The sequence below is a fragment of the Suncus etruscus genome, chromosome 12 (assembly GCF_024139225.1).
Source record: "Suncus etruscus isolate mSunEtr1 chromosome 12, mSunEtr1.pri.cur, whole genome shotgun sequence".
Taxonomy (NCBI): domain Eukaryota; kingdom Metazoa; phylum Chordata; class Mammalia; order Eulipotyphla; family Soricidae; genus Suncus; species Suncus etruscus.
Window position 1 is genome coordinate 89,051,080 of NC_064859.1, and position 14,348 is coordinate 89,065,427.

The 14,348-nt window shown below is 43.6% G+C and overlaps 1 protein-coding gene across 1 annotated transcript; it reads right to left on the bottom strand.

Annotated features, from left to right (window-relative positions):
- Positions 1-4,384: 4,384 nt before the first annotated feature.
- Positions 4,385-12,489, bottom strand: PFN4 (profilin family member 4). Its single transcript, XM_049784500.1, has 4 exons — positions 12,373-12,489; positions 9,097-9,238; positions 6,381-6,482; positions 4,385-4,413 (listed from the first exon to the last, which is right to left on the bottom strand). The coding sequence occupies exons 1-4, from the start codon at positions 12,487-12,489 to the stop codon at positions 4,385-4,387; spliced, it is 390 nt and encodes a 129-aa protein (XP_049640457.1).
- Positions 12,490-14,348: the final 1,859 nt, after the last annotated feature.

The window sequence follows — 14,348 nt, forward strand, 5'->3', positions numbered from 1 at the left end:
TGGTTTTTGGGTCACACCCAACAGCACTCAGGGGTTCATCCTGGCTCTATGCTTAGAAATCACCCCTGGCAGGCACAGGGGACCATATGGGATGCTGGGATTCGAACTGCCGTCCTTCTGCATGCAAGGCAAACACCTTACCTCCATGCTATCTCTCCGGCCCCCATCTTCTTCCTTTTATGGATATACACAAATATCTTCATATCTTCAAGTCTTTCATGCTCAAATGCTAGTCTTTGCAATTCTTTTTTTCGTTGGGTTTTTGGGCCATACTTGTCGATGCTCAGGGTTTACTCCTGGCACTGCACTCAGGATCACTCCTGGCAGACTTTGGGGAATGTATCTGGCCTCAGTGTTTGCAAATTTTTGCTCTAGCCCATTAGATGTTTGGTTTGTTTGGGATCTAGAAAGGGTAGGGGTTCTTAGGGATTAGTCCAGCTCTATGCTGGAAGATCACTCTTGATGATGCTTAGGGGAACCATAGGCAGATGGAACCCAGGCTTCTTGCATGCAAAACCTGCACTCTAACCTCTTGAGCTGTCTTCTGCCCCCATACTGTTTTGATGATCTGGTTGGCCATTAGTCTTAAAGTCTGGCTAGCTCAGCCTTTTTTCTGGTCATTGACACTAAGTCTCCTTTGGAATTGCAGCTAAATGATGCCCAAATCTTCCTGATTTCCAGCTTGTCCACTGTACATCTCTATATTGTGAAGGAGCAATTTCCACTGTCACCATGATTTAGCATTATATGATGCTCAAAAAGTTAACTCCCTTTCCAGACTGACTCAATCAGTTCAACCCAATGCAGTGCTTCCTGGTTTGCTGACCTACTGGGACACTTGCACAGACTTTCTCAGACCAACTATATAAGCAGAAGAAACTGATAAATTAAAGCTCAATACATAGAAACCTTTTACTTACTTCTACCTTCATCCAACATTGCCAAATCATCCAGTTAAACTGCTGTATAAAATTCCTTTCTTAGAGGACCAGAGAGAGAGAGCACAGTGGTCAGGCATTTGCCTTGCACATGCCCAACCCAGAACAAACCCGGGTTCGATCCCTAGCATCCCATGTGGTTCCCCGAGCATGCCAGGAGCGATTTCTGATTGTAGAGCCAGGAGTAACTCCTAAGCACAGCTGGGTATGGCTCAAAACCCAAAAAATTTCTTTCTTAAAGAATAAAAATGCTGGGGCCTGGAAGGTGGCGCTAGAGGTAAGGTGTCTGCCTTACAAGCGCTAGCCAAGGAACGGACCGCGGTTCGATCCCCCCGCGTCCCATATGGTCCCCCAAGCCAGGGGTGATTTCTGAACACATAGCCAGGAGTAACCCCTGAACATCAAACGGGTGTGGCCCAAAAACCAAAAAAAAAAAAAAAAGAATAAAAATGCTGGGGGCCAGCAAGATAGCATGGAGGTAGGGCATTTGCCTTGCATGCAGAAGGACGATGGTTCGAATCCCAGCTGGTTCCCCAAGCCTGCCAGGACTGATTTCTGAGCATAGAGCCAAGAGTAATCCCTGAGCGCTGCTGGGTGTGACCCAAAAACAAAACAAAAAAAAAAACAACAAAAAATAATAAAAATGCTGGGTCTGGAGCGGTGGCACAAGTGGTAAGGCCACTTGCCAGTGCTAGCCTAGGACGAACCATGGTTGGATCACTCTGCATCCCATATAGTCCCCCAAGCCAGGAGCAATTTCTGAGCACGTAGCCAGGAGTAAACCTTGAATGTCACTGGATGTGACCCCTCCAAAAATTCTATAGGGGCTGGAGAAATAGTATAGTTCAGGGGTGGTGAACAAGTTTGACACAAAGAGCCAAAATTTTAAACTGTGGGAGTCAGAGAGCCACACCACGCAGTGACCTGCCAAAACAGACAAACACTCACACAAAAGCATCTAATTTTAAAAATAATATATTAGGGGGCCGGAAAGATAGCATGGAGTTAAGGCTTTTGTCTTTCATGCAGAAGGTCACTGGTTCGAATCCCAGCATCCCATATTGTCCCCCATGCTTGCCAGGAGCAATTTCTGAGTGTGGAGCCAGGAGTAACCCCTTGAGCACTGCCGGGTGTGACCCAAAAATCCCCCCCTCAAAAAATCATAAATTCTGGGCCAGGGGCCCGGAGAGATAGCACAGCAGCGTTTGCCTTGCAAGCAACCGATCCAGGACCAAAGATGGTTGGTTCGAATCCCGGTGTCCCATATGGTCCCCCGTGCCTGCCAGGAGCTATTTCTGAGCAGACAGCCAGGAGTAACCCCTGAGCACCCCCGGGTGTGACCCAAAAACTAAAAAAAAAAAAAATTTCTGGGCCAGAATGATAGCACAGGGGTAGAGCATTAGGCCTGCAGGCAGCTGACCCAGGACAGATCCAAGTTCCATCCCAGGCATCTCTATGGTCCCCTGAGCCTGCCCAGAGTGATTACTGAATGCAGAGCCAGAAGCAACCCACAAGTGCTGCCAGAAGTAGCATATAAATAAATAATAATAATAAATAATAAAAAAATATATTAAACACATACTGCATTTTGCCATTTTGAGTGAGGGTCAAAATCCTGTTCGCCACCCCTAGTATAGTTGGTAGGGTGCTTGCCTTACATGCAGTCAACCAAGGTTAGATTTCTAGCATCAATAGTGCCCCTGAATAAACCATGAGTAATATCTGAGTGTAAAGCTAGGAGTAACCATTGAGCATTGCAGGGTGTGGCTCAAACAACAGACAAGAAACCCCAAATGAAACATATTTAGAAAATAAACACAAAGATAATAATGATTTTAATTTAATGTGAAACTGGGCTCAGGATGTAGGTGCATGATAGGACACACAGTTTGCAATGTGTGAGAAATTGCAAAAAAAAAAAAAAGTAAAAATAATGTATTTACTAGTTGAATTTCATATTACCTTTTAGTGTTTCTAAATTTTGTAATTAGAATTGTATTTTCAGAAAAATACTTTCTGGGGCCAGAAAGCTGGCTTACCAGGTTGAGGAAGCTTGGATTCAATCCTTGTAGTCCACTGACTATCATAGTGCACTGAGTACGTAGCAGTGGGCTCGGAGTAGCCCCTGAGCACTGGTTGGTGTGATCTCCAAAGCAATATATATATATATATATATATATATATATATATATATATTACCTCCATGCTATCTCTCTGGCCCCTTGTTCCTTATTTTATATGTTACAGCATTTATCATGTGGAAATAAGATTTGTTTATAAATTGTTCTTGTCTACCAAAATTGTAATCCTATCTGAGGGGGGTGGGTTTGTATATTTTTTCTTTTGTTTTTTAATTACCAGTACCTAACTGATTTGGGGTGGTGATGTTTGGGATACATTCAGTGGTACTCAGGGGCTACTTCTGGTTCAGGAGGCTTCCAGGAGTGATACCTGCGTGCTTAGCATCAGGATGTGACCAAAAAAACAAAAACAAAAACAAAACAAAACAAGAGCATAAACAATAATAAAATAGAAATTAAAATGTTCTTCATCACTTACATTAGGATAATGCAAATCAAAACAATGAGATATAATTTCACACCAATGATACTGGCACACATCACAAACAACAAGAACCACCTGTATTGACTGGATTCAGGATAAAAGGGACCTTCATTCACTGCTGGTGGGAATGTTAACCTTTTGGTAAATAAGTATACTTCTCAAAAACTAGAAATTTTTCATAATTTTCATGTGACCCAGAAATTCCACTTTTGACATCTATCCCAAGGACCCCAAAACTGTATTCAGAAAAGACACTTGCATGCCTATGTTTACTGCAGCACTTTTCTCAGTAGCCCAAATCTGAAAAACCACCCAAGTGTCAAAAAAACAGATGAGTGGATAAAGAAATTATGGCACACATACACAATGGAATACTACTCAGCTGTAAGAAAAGATGAAATCATGCCAATTGCTGCTATGTGGGTGGAATGGGAGAGACTCATGCTGAGTAAAGTTAAACAGGAGAGGAACAGACACAGGATAATCTTTCTCCTGAAAAAATATAAAAAGACATAGTAGGGGATTAACAAATGCTCAAAGGCAACAGAAATGGGGAACTGGTCTTCAGTAGGAAGTTTACTTCAGATGGGGAAGGAGGTTCCTACAGGGGACAGAAAAGAACAGTAGGACACTGGTAGGCAGTTTGGTGCTGGAAAGATTTATTTGCAAGGAACCCTACCATTAACAGTATTGTTAACAACGGGGCCTAAATTTAACTTAAAGTTCAAAAGAACAGAAAAGAAAAACATTCCCTTAATGCACTCTTCCTTTGCAATATCCGATGCCCAGTGTTTTGCAACTACAAAACAAGGCATTATTTCTTATAGGATTTGTAGTTTTCTTTTAAGCCAATAAAAGTTGTCTTTCAATAGTCTGGTGCCTTAACTTCTCTTTTTTCTTAGATAATCACCTGGAAAATAAAACATTTTAGTTATTATTTTAATTATTGTCACTTTTGGCAAAGCAAGATAATTTTTATTGAAACTTATATTAAAAGATGTGAGGAGAGATAAAGAGACACATATGTGTTAAAGAGAGAACACAGGGCAAAGAAACAGATAAGCAAAGCAGATACATATTCAAAAGACAACACAGGCTTGAAGAGTTGCCTAGTCATTATTTGTAAGTAGCAAAGTATTGCAATGATTTATTCCATAAATGGTCATAATGACTTTTGAGAGCTAAGCACCAGGCTACGTCCTGGAGCTGACTAAGAATAGTTAAGACCTAGTTCTGATCTTGGAGCTTAGTCAGAGAGAGAGATACCTGAACATCAATTGTGCTCCTAAAATCTTGTTTATTTTATTTTCTGCAGTGCTGGGGGGCGGGGTTCTTCAGTTCTCCAAAGGCAAGACATGTTATGGAACCATAGCTTCCAACTTAATTCTAGACACTTTTATAATAAAGCATAATATTAAAAAAAAAACTTTGTTTTGGAGGCCATATGTGGTGGCACTGAAGCTAGAGAGGTAGTACAGTAGGTAAGGTACTTGCCTTGCATGTGCCCAACTAGGTCAATATTCAGCATCTCATTGGAGCCCTTCAGCACTTCTAGGAGTAACTACTAAGAGTAGAACCAGGAGTAACCCCAGAGCATTTCAAATTGCCTGTGTTAATCTAAGTTTTGATAATTCCATTTGCCTTTGTGTTGTAATTACATTTATTTGTATATGCAGGTTTGGGTGGGTGGTGGATGGGAAACTGAGGATACTGGTTGAGGGAAGGTCACACTGGTGGTGGGATTTGTGTTTGAATATTTAATGCCTGAAACAACTGTATTATGAACAACTTGGCAAATCATGATGCTATAATTAAAAAATTAAAATAAAAAATTCTCTGAGTTGGGGTCAGAGCAGTGGCTCAGGGCGTAAGGCATCTTGCCTTGCGTGCGCTAGCCTAGGACGAACTGCAGTTTGATCCCCTGGCGTCCCATATGGTCCCCCAAGCCAGGAGCAATTTCTGAGTGCATAGTCAGGAGTAACCCCTGAGTGAAACTGGGTATGGCCCAAAATCCAAAAAAAAAAATTATCTGAGTTATCTTTCTGGAACATAATCAAAATTCTTTACTATCCAAATGTTCTATAATGATCAAGCATATTTTTTGAGAAAAAAATTAAAAAATAAAATAAAATAAAAATAAAAAAGTGAGATAGTACAGGGTTTAAAAGCCTTGTACCTTGGCTTAAATTCCCACATATGGTCCACTGAGCACCACCAGAGGTAACTCCTAAGTACAAAGCCAAGAATATTCCTCCCTCCATTTTTCCCTCCATTTCTCTTTTTTCTTTTCTCCTTCTTTCCCTTTTCTTCCTTCCTTCCTCCTAGTTCTTCCCTCCATTCTTCCTTTTCTTCATTCCCTCACTTCCCTTCTCCCTTCCTTCTCTGTCCCTCCCTCTATTCCCTCTCTCCTCCCTCCCTTCTTCCCTCCCTCCTTCCTTCCTTCCCTCCTTTTCTCCCTTTCTTTCATCCAATTTCTTTCCCTTCCTCTCTTCCTCCCTCCCTTTCTTTCTTCCTCCTTTCTTTCTTTCTCTTGCACTGGCCCCACCCCAACAATTCACTGATATTAGGGTAAACCCAAATTAGGGTCCTCAAAGAAACATAGTGAGGCCTGGCCAGTCAGGAAAGGAGATGGTACACCATGAAAAGGATGGGGAGAGATGAAGAGAGGGCAGGAGAGTTCTGAAAGTTTTTCAGCCTTGGGATTCAATTTCCTCAAGTCTCCATCAGTGGATAGGTGATATCTTTCCAATATCTTTCCAATAAATCCTTCCTTTCTGCCCCGTTGGTCTGAGAAGGTTTTTTGTCATTGTCAGTCTACTACAGCAAATGCAGACAGACAGGGGAGGTGGAGGTGGAGGTAGGGAGAGACAAACTCACCCAGCTTCTCTGTGGCTTCTACACAGACACCAGGGTACATGCCCTTAATGTAGGTTGACACCACAAGATACATATGAGTCTTCACAACAATCACACCAGAGTCTCCCTGGAGGAGAACAAAACAGAATGTTCCTCTCTCGCTTCTAATCACAGGACTCACAGGAATCTCCAGTTCTATTCCCCACCATTTCCGTACTGCCATATATCTACATACTTTTGTTCTCAGCCTCTCTGCTCTTTTTCACTCATTCAACTGTCTTTCCTGAAAAAGTTTCAGACCGTTGTAATGACAGCATATGCATTTGGTAATAGATTCCTAGTCAGTGTTCCACATATAGAATGGAAGTCAGTCATGGAACTTAGTACTAACACATTTTGGAAATGTATCATTATGATTTTAAAACCCACTTCTCCTATCATATGACACTGGAAGCATTATCTCTGGAGATCCTTATGCTTAAGCTTCTGGGGTTTTTCAATTTTTTTTTAGCTCTATAAGGAGGTTACTTAGTTTATAAAGTGGATGGAATGCAAGATAGGAGAGAGTACAGTGGGTAATGGATTCCTTGTATGTGGCTGGCCCTGATTCAATTCCTGGCCCTGCAGTTGGTTCCCAAGGCAATGCCAGGACTGAATCCTGTGTTCAGAGCCAGGAGTAACACCTGAACACACACATACATACACATGATAAAATAAGGTTATCCCTAGTAAATCTAATGAATTCCTTAGCATCAAGATAAATTTTAAGCACAACAATGGTATCTTTCTCTCTCCTTTCTTTTTTTTTTTTTTTTTTTTTTGGTTTTTGGGCCACACCCATTTGACGCTCAGGGGTTACTCCTGGCTATGTGCTCAGAAATCGCTCCTGGCTTGGGGGGACCATATGGGACACCGGGGGATCGAACCGTGGTCTGTTCCTTGGCTAGCGCTTGTAAGGCAGACACCTTACCTCTAGCGCCACCTTCCCGGCCCCTCTCTCTCCTTTCTTTTGAAGTAGGAAGATGTCGAGTATGAAGGATGGTTTCTAATAGAAATATCAGGTGAAGTTCAGGTCATATATGCTACTGCAAACTTCTCAAAACTAGTCTCTATTGGAGCTTTTGTTATCATGGATCTTCCTGGCACTAGGTTGGTAGGCAATCATATCTCCAACACTGCCATGGACCAGTGGACTCAGTCTCAAGAGAAACAAAAAAAATTCAAATTTATTTATTTATTTATTTTTGTCACACCCAGTAGTGCTCAGGGTTACTCCAGGCTCAGAGCTCAGAGGCTATTCCTGTTAGCACTCAGGAACCCATGCTAGGTGAGGATGAAACCAGGATCTCCTGCATGGCAACTAAAAGTACCACCAGCATCTCCTCAGTTCTGGAAGCAAATTTTTTTCATTGTTGTTTTTGGGACACACCTGGGAATGCTAAGGACTACTCCTGACCTATTCAGGGGTCATTCCTGCTGGTGCTCAGGTGACCATAAGGGTGTCAGAGAGCAACTCAAATGGGCCACATGAAAAAACAAATGCCTTACTTGTACTATCTCTTTTAAGGTTATTAATTTTAGGTTTTTCTTGTTTGTTTGTATGGTTTTTGGTTTTGAGTTACTCCTGATAGTGCGCAGAGATTACTCATGACTTAGTGTTCAAGAATTGGTTCCCAGGGCCGTCGAGGTGGTGCTAGAGGTAAGGTGTCTGCCTTGCAAGCGCTAGCCAAGAAAAGGACCATGGTTCGATCCCCCAGCATCCCATATGGTCCCCCCAAGCCAGGGGCAATTTCTGAGCACGTAGCCAGGAGTAACCCCTGAGCATCAAACGGATGTGGCCCGAAAAACCAAAAGAAAAAAAAAAAAAAGAATTGGTTCCCCTAACAAAAAAAAAACAAAAACAAAAAACAACCAAAGATAAGGATATGCCCACAAGTTAGTTTATTTTTATTTTGGTACCACATCTGGTGATGCCCAGGAATTATTCCTGGCTTTGCACTCAGCAGTCACTCCTGGCAGTGCTTGAGAGAATTAATTGTATGGGGTTCCAGGGATGACCTGGGTTCACATGCAAGGCAAGTGCTCTGCATGCTGTACTCTCTCTCCAGCTATGATGTAGACCTTTTATTTATTTATTTGTTTGTTTGTTGTTGATTTTTGGATCACACTGGGTGGTGCTCAGGGGTTACTCCTGGCTCTCTGCTCAGAAATAGCTCCTGGCAGGCTCAGGGGACCATATGGGATGCTGGGATTTGAACTATTGTTTGTCTTGGTTCTGCTATCTCTCCAGCCCTGATGTAGACCTTTTAGATGTAGGGACTATGTGGGCAAAAACAAAAATAGGAGAGGGAGAGAGGGGAAGGAAAGAGAGAGTGAGAGAGAGGATGAGTGTGTGTGTATGTATGTGTGTGTGTGTGTGTGAGAGAGAGAGAGAGAGAGAGAGAGAGAGAGAGAAAGAGAGAGAGAGAACAGTGGATAGTGGTGCTTGCCTGGCAAATGGTTGACCCAGGTTTGATTGCATCAATAGTTCAATAGCTTCAATAGTTGTGTGTGTGTGTTTATATGTTTATATGCTTATTTATTATCTGTGACTGACCACTCTGGCTTTAGACATCACTCCTGGTGGAATTCAAGGGACCACATGGGATGCTTGGGATTGAACGCTGGTCAGTCGTGTGCAAGGCAAGCATCCAACCTGTACTATCTCCCCAGCCCCATGCCTTCAAAGCCCGAACACTCACATTCTTAGCATAAAGAGAATAGTCATCTGCCCGGACACATACGTAATCCTTTTCTTTGAAATACAATCCTTCTCTTCGGGTTTGCAAAGGATTCTTGGCGAAGCCATTCACAAGCTTAAAAATATCACTGGGCATCACCTGCAGGAGTTAAATAGACCAGAAGTTGGCAAAGTATGTCAGGTTGGACAGATTAAGCTTGCTGACTTTAAAAAAACTGAAAATCAAGGTGCGTGTATTTTGGGGACACACCTAGCAGTGCTCAGGGATTACTCTAGGTTTTGCTCAGGGGACTATATGTAGGATGGGGATTACTCTCTTTGATTCTCATTTAAATCTTTTGTTGTTTGTTTTGGACCATAGGTGGCAGCATTCAGGCGTTACTCCTGGCTCTGTGTTAAGAAATTACTCCTTGGCTTGAGAGATAGAATGGAGTAAGGCATTTGCCTTGCATGCAGAAGGACGGTGGTTCGAATCCCGGCATCCCATATGGTCCTTCGAGCCTGCCAGGAGCAATTTCTGAGCATAGAGCCAGGAGTGACCCCTGAGCGCTGACAGGTGTGACCCAAAACCAAAAACAAAAACAAAAAAAAAAAAAAAGAAAGAAATTACAAAATTACTCCTCCTGAGGGTGGGGGTGGGGGAGTGGAGAGATAGCACAGTGGTGGGGCGTGTTCCTTGTACTTGAGCGACCCAGGATGAACCCAGATTTGATTCCCAGCATCCCATATGGTCCCAGAGCCTGCCAGGAGCGATTTTTTTTAATTTATTTATTTTTTTTATTATTTTAATTATGACAACAAAGATGCAAAGAAAGAGGACAGGGTAAAGTTACAGTGGAAGCCCAATCACCCATAAACAGGATTCTCAGTAGTCCCATCGATGATATCCCAGCCTTGAACTTTCAGCCAAAGAACATTAAGAAAAACAAAACTGAACCCATGTACAATACAATTACTTTGTCCCTCAAATCCCCAGTTGTAGTACATACTATTTCTTAGCAGCACACAATATAATCTAAAGACATTAGACTTATGTAACTCCTTAAACATTGAGGGCAAAGTACATTTCTCTAGTTCCATGCACATGCTTACTAGTTTAAGTTAACCTCAAAAGTTTTAGTGGGTTGTTTTTCTTAAGGATTGGAGTCAAGGGAACATAGTAAAAAACGATATTAAAGTGGCATTTGTTTGCATAGGCCCACCAAAACATAAGGGACATGGAAAGACAAATTATGGTCTAAATACATGGAGACCATACCCCTGAAGTTTCCTGGCACAGGACTGACTCTAGGCTCCAGGCAAACTAGTTTGTCCAATTCAAGTCATCGTCTGTAGTGGCAATACACCTCCATTCCTCACATAGTCTCTGTTGTTGATATCATGCTTCTGTATTAAAGATCCGCCAGGAGCGATTTTTGAATGCAAAGCCAGTAATAATCCCTGAGCACCACTAGGTGTGGCCTCCAAACCAAAAACCAAAAACTAAAAAAAAAAAAGAAAAAAAAAAGAAATTATTCCTGGGAGGGTCAGAAGACCATATGATATGCTGGGGATTGAACCCAGGTCAGTTGTATGCAAGGCAAGCATCCTCCCTGCTGTGATATTGCTTCTGCCCCCTCATATATATATTGGATTTGGGGTCACACCTGGCAGCGCTCAGGGGTTACTCTGGCTCGATGCTCAGAAATCACTCCTGGCTGGCTTGGAGGACCATATGGGATGCCAGGATTCGAACCACCATCCTTCTGCATGCAAGGAAAGTGCCCTACCTTTATCCTCCATGCTATCTCTCCGGTCCCTATTTTATATTTTTATTTAAATGTTTGAGAGGAAAATTCAGTGACATTTTTGTATGTGACAATTATAGAAATTTTATTTATTTATTTATTTATTTATTTATTTATTTATTGGTTGGTTTTGGGGCCACACCTGGCGGTGCTCAGGGGATACTCCTGGCTGTCTGCTCAGAAATAGCTCCTGGCAGGCACGGGGGACCATATGTGACATCAGGATTCGAACCAACCACCTTTGGTCCTGGATCGGCTGCTTGCAAGGCAAATGCCGCTGTGCTATCTCTCTGGGCCCTAATTATAGAAATTTTAAATTTGTGGAGTTTAAAAATTTATATTATTATTTCTTTTTGACTTTTTTTGGGCCACACCTGGTGATGCTCAGGGGTTATTCCTGGCTATGCACTCAGAAATTGCTCCTGGCTTGGGGAACCATATGGAATACCAGGGAATTGAACCAAGGTCTGTCCTAGGTTAGCATGTGCAAGGCAAACACCCCCTACCTTGTGCCACCACGCTGGCCCTAAATTTTATTTTATTTTATTTTTTGGTTTTTGGGTCACACCCAGCAGCGCTCAGGGGTTACTCCTGGCAGGCTCAGGGGACCGTATGGGATGCCGAGATTTGAACCACCATCCTTCTGCATGTAAGGCAAATGCCTTACCGCTGTGCTATCTCTCTGGCCCCATTTTTTTTGTGTGTGTGGTTTTTGGGTCATACCCGGCAGTGCTCAGGGGATACTCCTGGCTCCATGCTCAGAAATTGCTCCTGGAAGTCATGGGGAACCATATGGGATGCCGGGATTCGAACTGATGACCTTCTGCATGAAAGGCAAACGCCTTACATCCATGCTATCTCTCCAGCCCCGGCCCCATTATTTTTAAGGTAAAATGCGTACAGTAGAGTTGGCATTTATGCTCTTGGTGTATATAAAGTTAGGTCACCTCACCACCATCAAAGTGTCTGAGGACCCCCTACTCATGCCCTTATGTTACAGATGGTCCATCTAGTCCCCCTAAAGTGTTCTCAGTTTGTGTCCTAGTACTCAGATCGTTGTCAGTTATTTTTTTTTCCCTAGACACCCTATAGTTTTTAATGGAATATTGTCCGATTATATATATAGCAGATATATTATCTAAGTCTGATTTCCCATCACCAGGGCTTGACAGAGAAGCTAAGCAGGAGAGCTATAGGGCCCAGAGACCTAAAATATTGATAGAAAACTATATTTGACATTTGCATGCTTAGGGCCAGAGCAATAGCACAGAGGGTAGGGAGTTTACCTTGTATAAGGCTGACCTGGGTTTGATCCCCAGCAGCCCACATGGTCCCCCCAAACACTGCCAGGAATGTCTGAGCATAGAGCCAGGAGTAACCCCTAATCACAGCTGAGTGTGGCCCCCAAACAAAATAAGAAAACCCCAATTTACCTTCCACTCCCCATCCAAAATGCTCTTCCCATGCCCAGTCTTGTTTCTCTTACATTAAATCCAGGTGATGAGATACACATAAAACTGTCCTGAAGCTTGATGAGGGCTGCGCTGTCCACATGCTTGGATCCTAGAAGTGTTTCTAACAGAAAGTTCTGCAAATGGCTCATCGGTCCCAGTTATCTGCACTGACGGCCTGCGAACAGAAATGTCTCTTGGACACTTTGGACAGTTTGATCATCAGCAGTAAACGTGGCAAAAATGGAGCGGGGGGGGGGGGGAAATGGTAACTCATTGTTTGGTGCCCACCACTACTACTCATGGATGAGTAGAATCAGAAGAAATGAAGACCCACAGCAGATTATGAATTGAATCTGGAAAACCTAATATCTTTTGTTTTTTTGTTTTTGTTTTTGCTTTAGGGGGCAGTCACATTCAGAGATGCTCAGGGGCTAGTCCTGATTCAATGCTGAGGATGGGAGGAAAAGTCACTATGGGACCCATCAACTTTGGGGTGGGGGGACCATTTATTTGGTGCTGTGGATGAAACCCGGGTCCCCTGCATGCAAGATATATGTGCTCAAACCTTTGGGCAATCTCTGGCCCACCATCCCATAAACACAAAACCAGAAACAACAAATACTATGTCTGTGGTGTGTATCAGAATCACTTGGAATAGATTGAACAAAATCACAGAAAATCCTCCTGGAATTGGGAATTCCCATGAAAGGAAAGAAACCAGACTGGTGCTGAATTCTCTTAATGGCTTTCTGCTACAGGAGCAGAGCAGGGCACTTGTTCTGAAGCTAAGCCATTCAGTGTTAGGGCACTAAAAGCATCCGTTAGGACACTCATTTTCTTTTTATTTTATTTTTTTTGTTCATGGGCCACACTTAATACATTTCCCACACAAGTCCCTTAGTCTTGTGAGCCTGTCTTCAGAACAGAGAGTCCCCAAAAGTTGGGCCTTCCAAGGAGGTAGGAGGCCAGACACTCTCTGGGAAGTATTCATGGAGGCATTCAACCCCAGAGGAGAATGGTGATGTGGGGGGTCTAACAATCAATTTTGTAGGCTGAGGAGACTGTGTGGGAGACAGGAAGGAGACAACCGGAAGTGCCACACACTGACAGCTCAATCAGATCAAGAGGCAGAGTAGCTGCGCCTAACGACAAACTCTTCCCGGAAGAGCGGGGCGGAAAAAGGATACGCGGCATCTATTGGCGGTCACAGTTGCCCATCACAAGAAGGCGGGACCTGGGGTTCACCACTGACCAATCCGAGCGAGCATTCACTTCCGCTTCCGGTCCGCGCCAGCGAGGTTGCGAAAGAAACTCGGGGACGCTGAGGCGTTGCTAGCGACTTGGGCCTCAGCTCCGAACGCGGGCGGTGCCCTGAGGCGGATGGAGGCCACTGCGTCGTCTAGAGACTTTGGCCGAGAACGTTCGCACATTCGGAGGCGACGGAGCCCACCCCCGGGCCTCTCTCTCGCGACCCCCCGAGGGCCTCGAGCCACAGGGCCTGTTCCAGGCGCGCCTGGAAGTGGAGCAACTGAGGTGTCAGGAGAAGAGGACGCCGAGGGGCCTTGACATCCCTATTTTCGGGGAGACCCTGTAACCCCTTTTCTCCCCCAAAGTTGTAACTCGCCCTTTAGTCAAGCCCACTCTAGAAAAAGCTGCACTGGAGACCCCCCTAAAGGCTAACCCAACTGTTGTGCAATTTGGGGGAGGCCCAAGGAGCTCCCCGGGTGCTTTTAGGGGGGCTGCATCCAAAGATTAAAAATTGGGGTTGCGGGGCTGGAGAGATAGCATGGAGGTAAGGCGTTTGCCTTTCATGCAGAAGGTCATCGGTTCGAATCCCAGCATCCCATATGGTCCCCTGTGCCTGCCAGGAGCAATTTCTGAGCATGGAGCCAGGAATAACCCCTGAGCACTGCCGGGTGTGGCCCAAAAACCACAAAAAATAAAAAAATTAAAAAATTAAAAAAAAAACATTTAAAAAAATTGGGGTTGGAACGATTTTTTTTTTTGC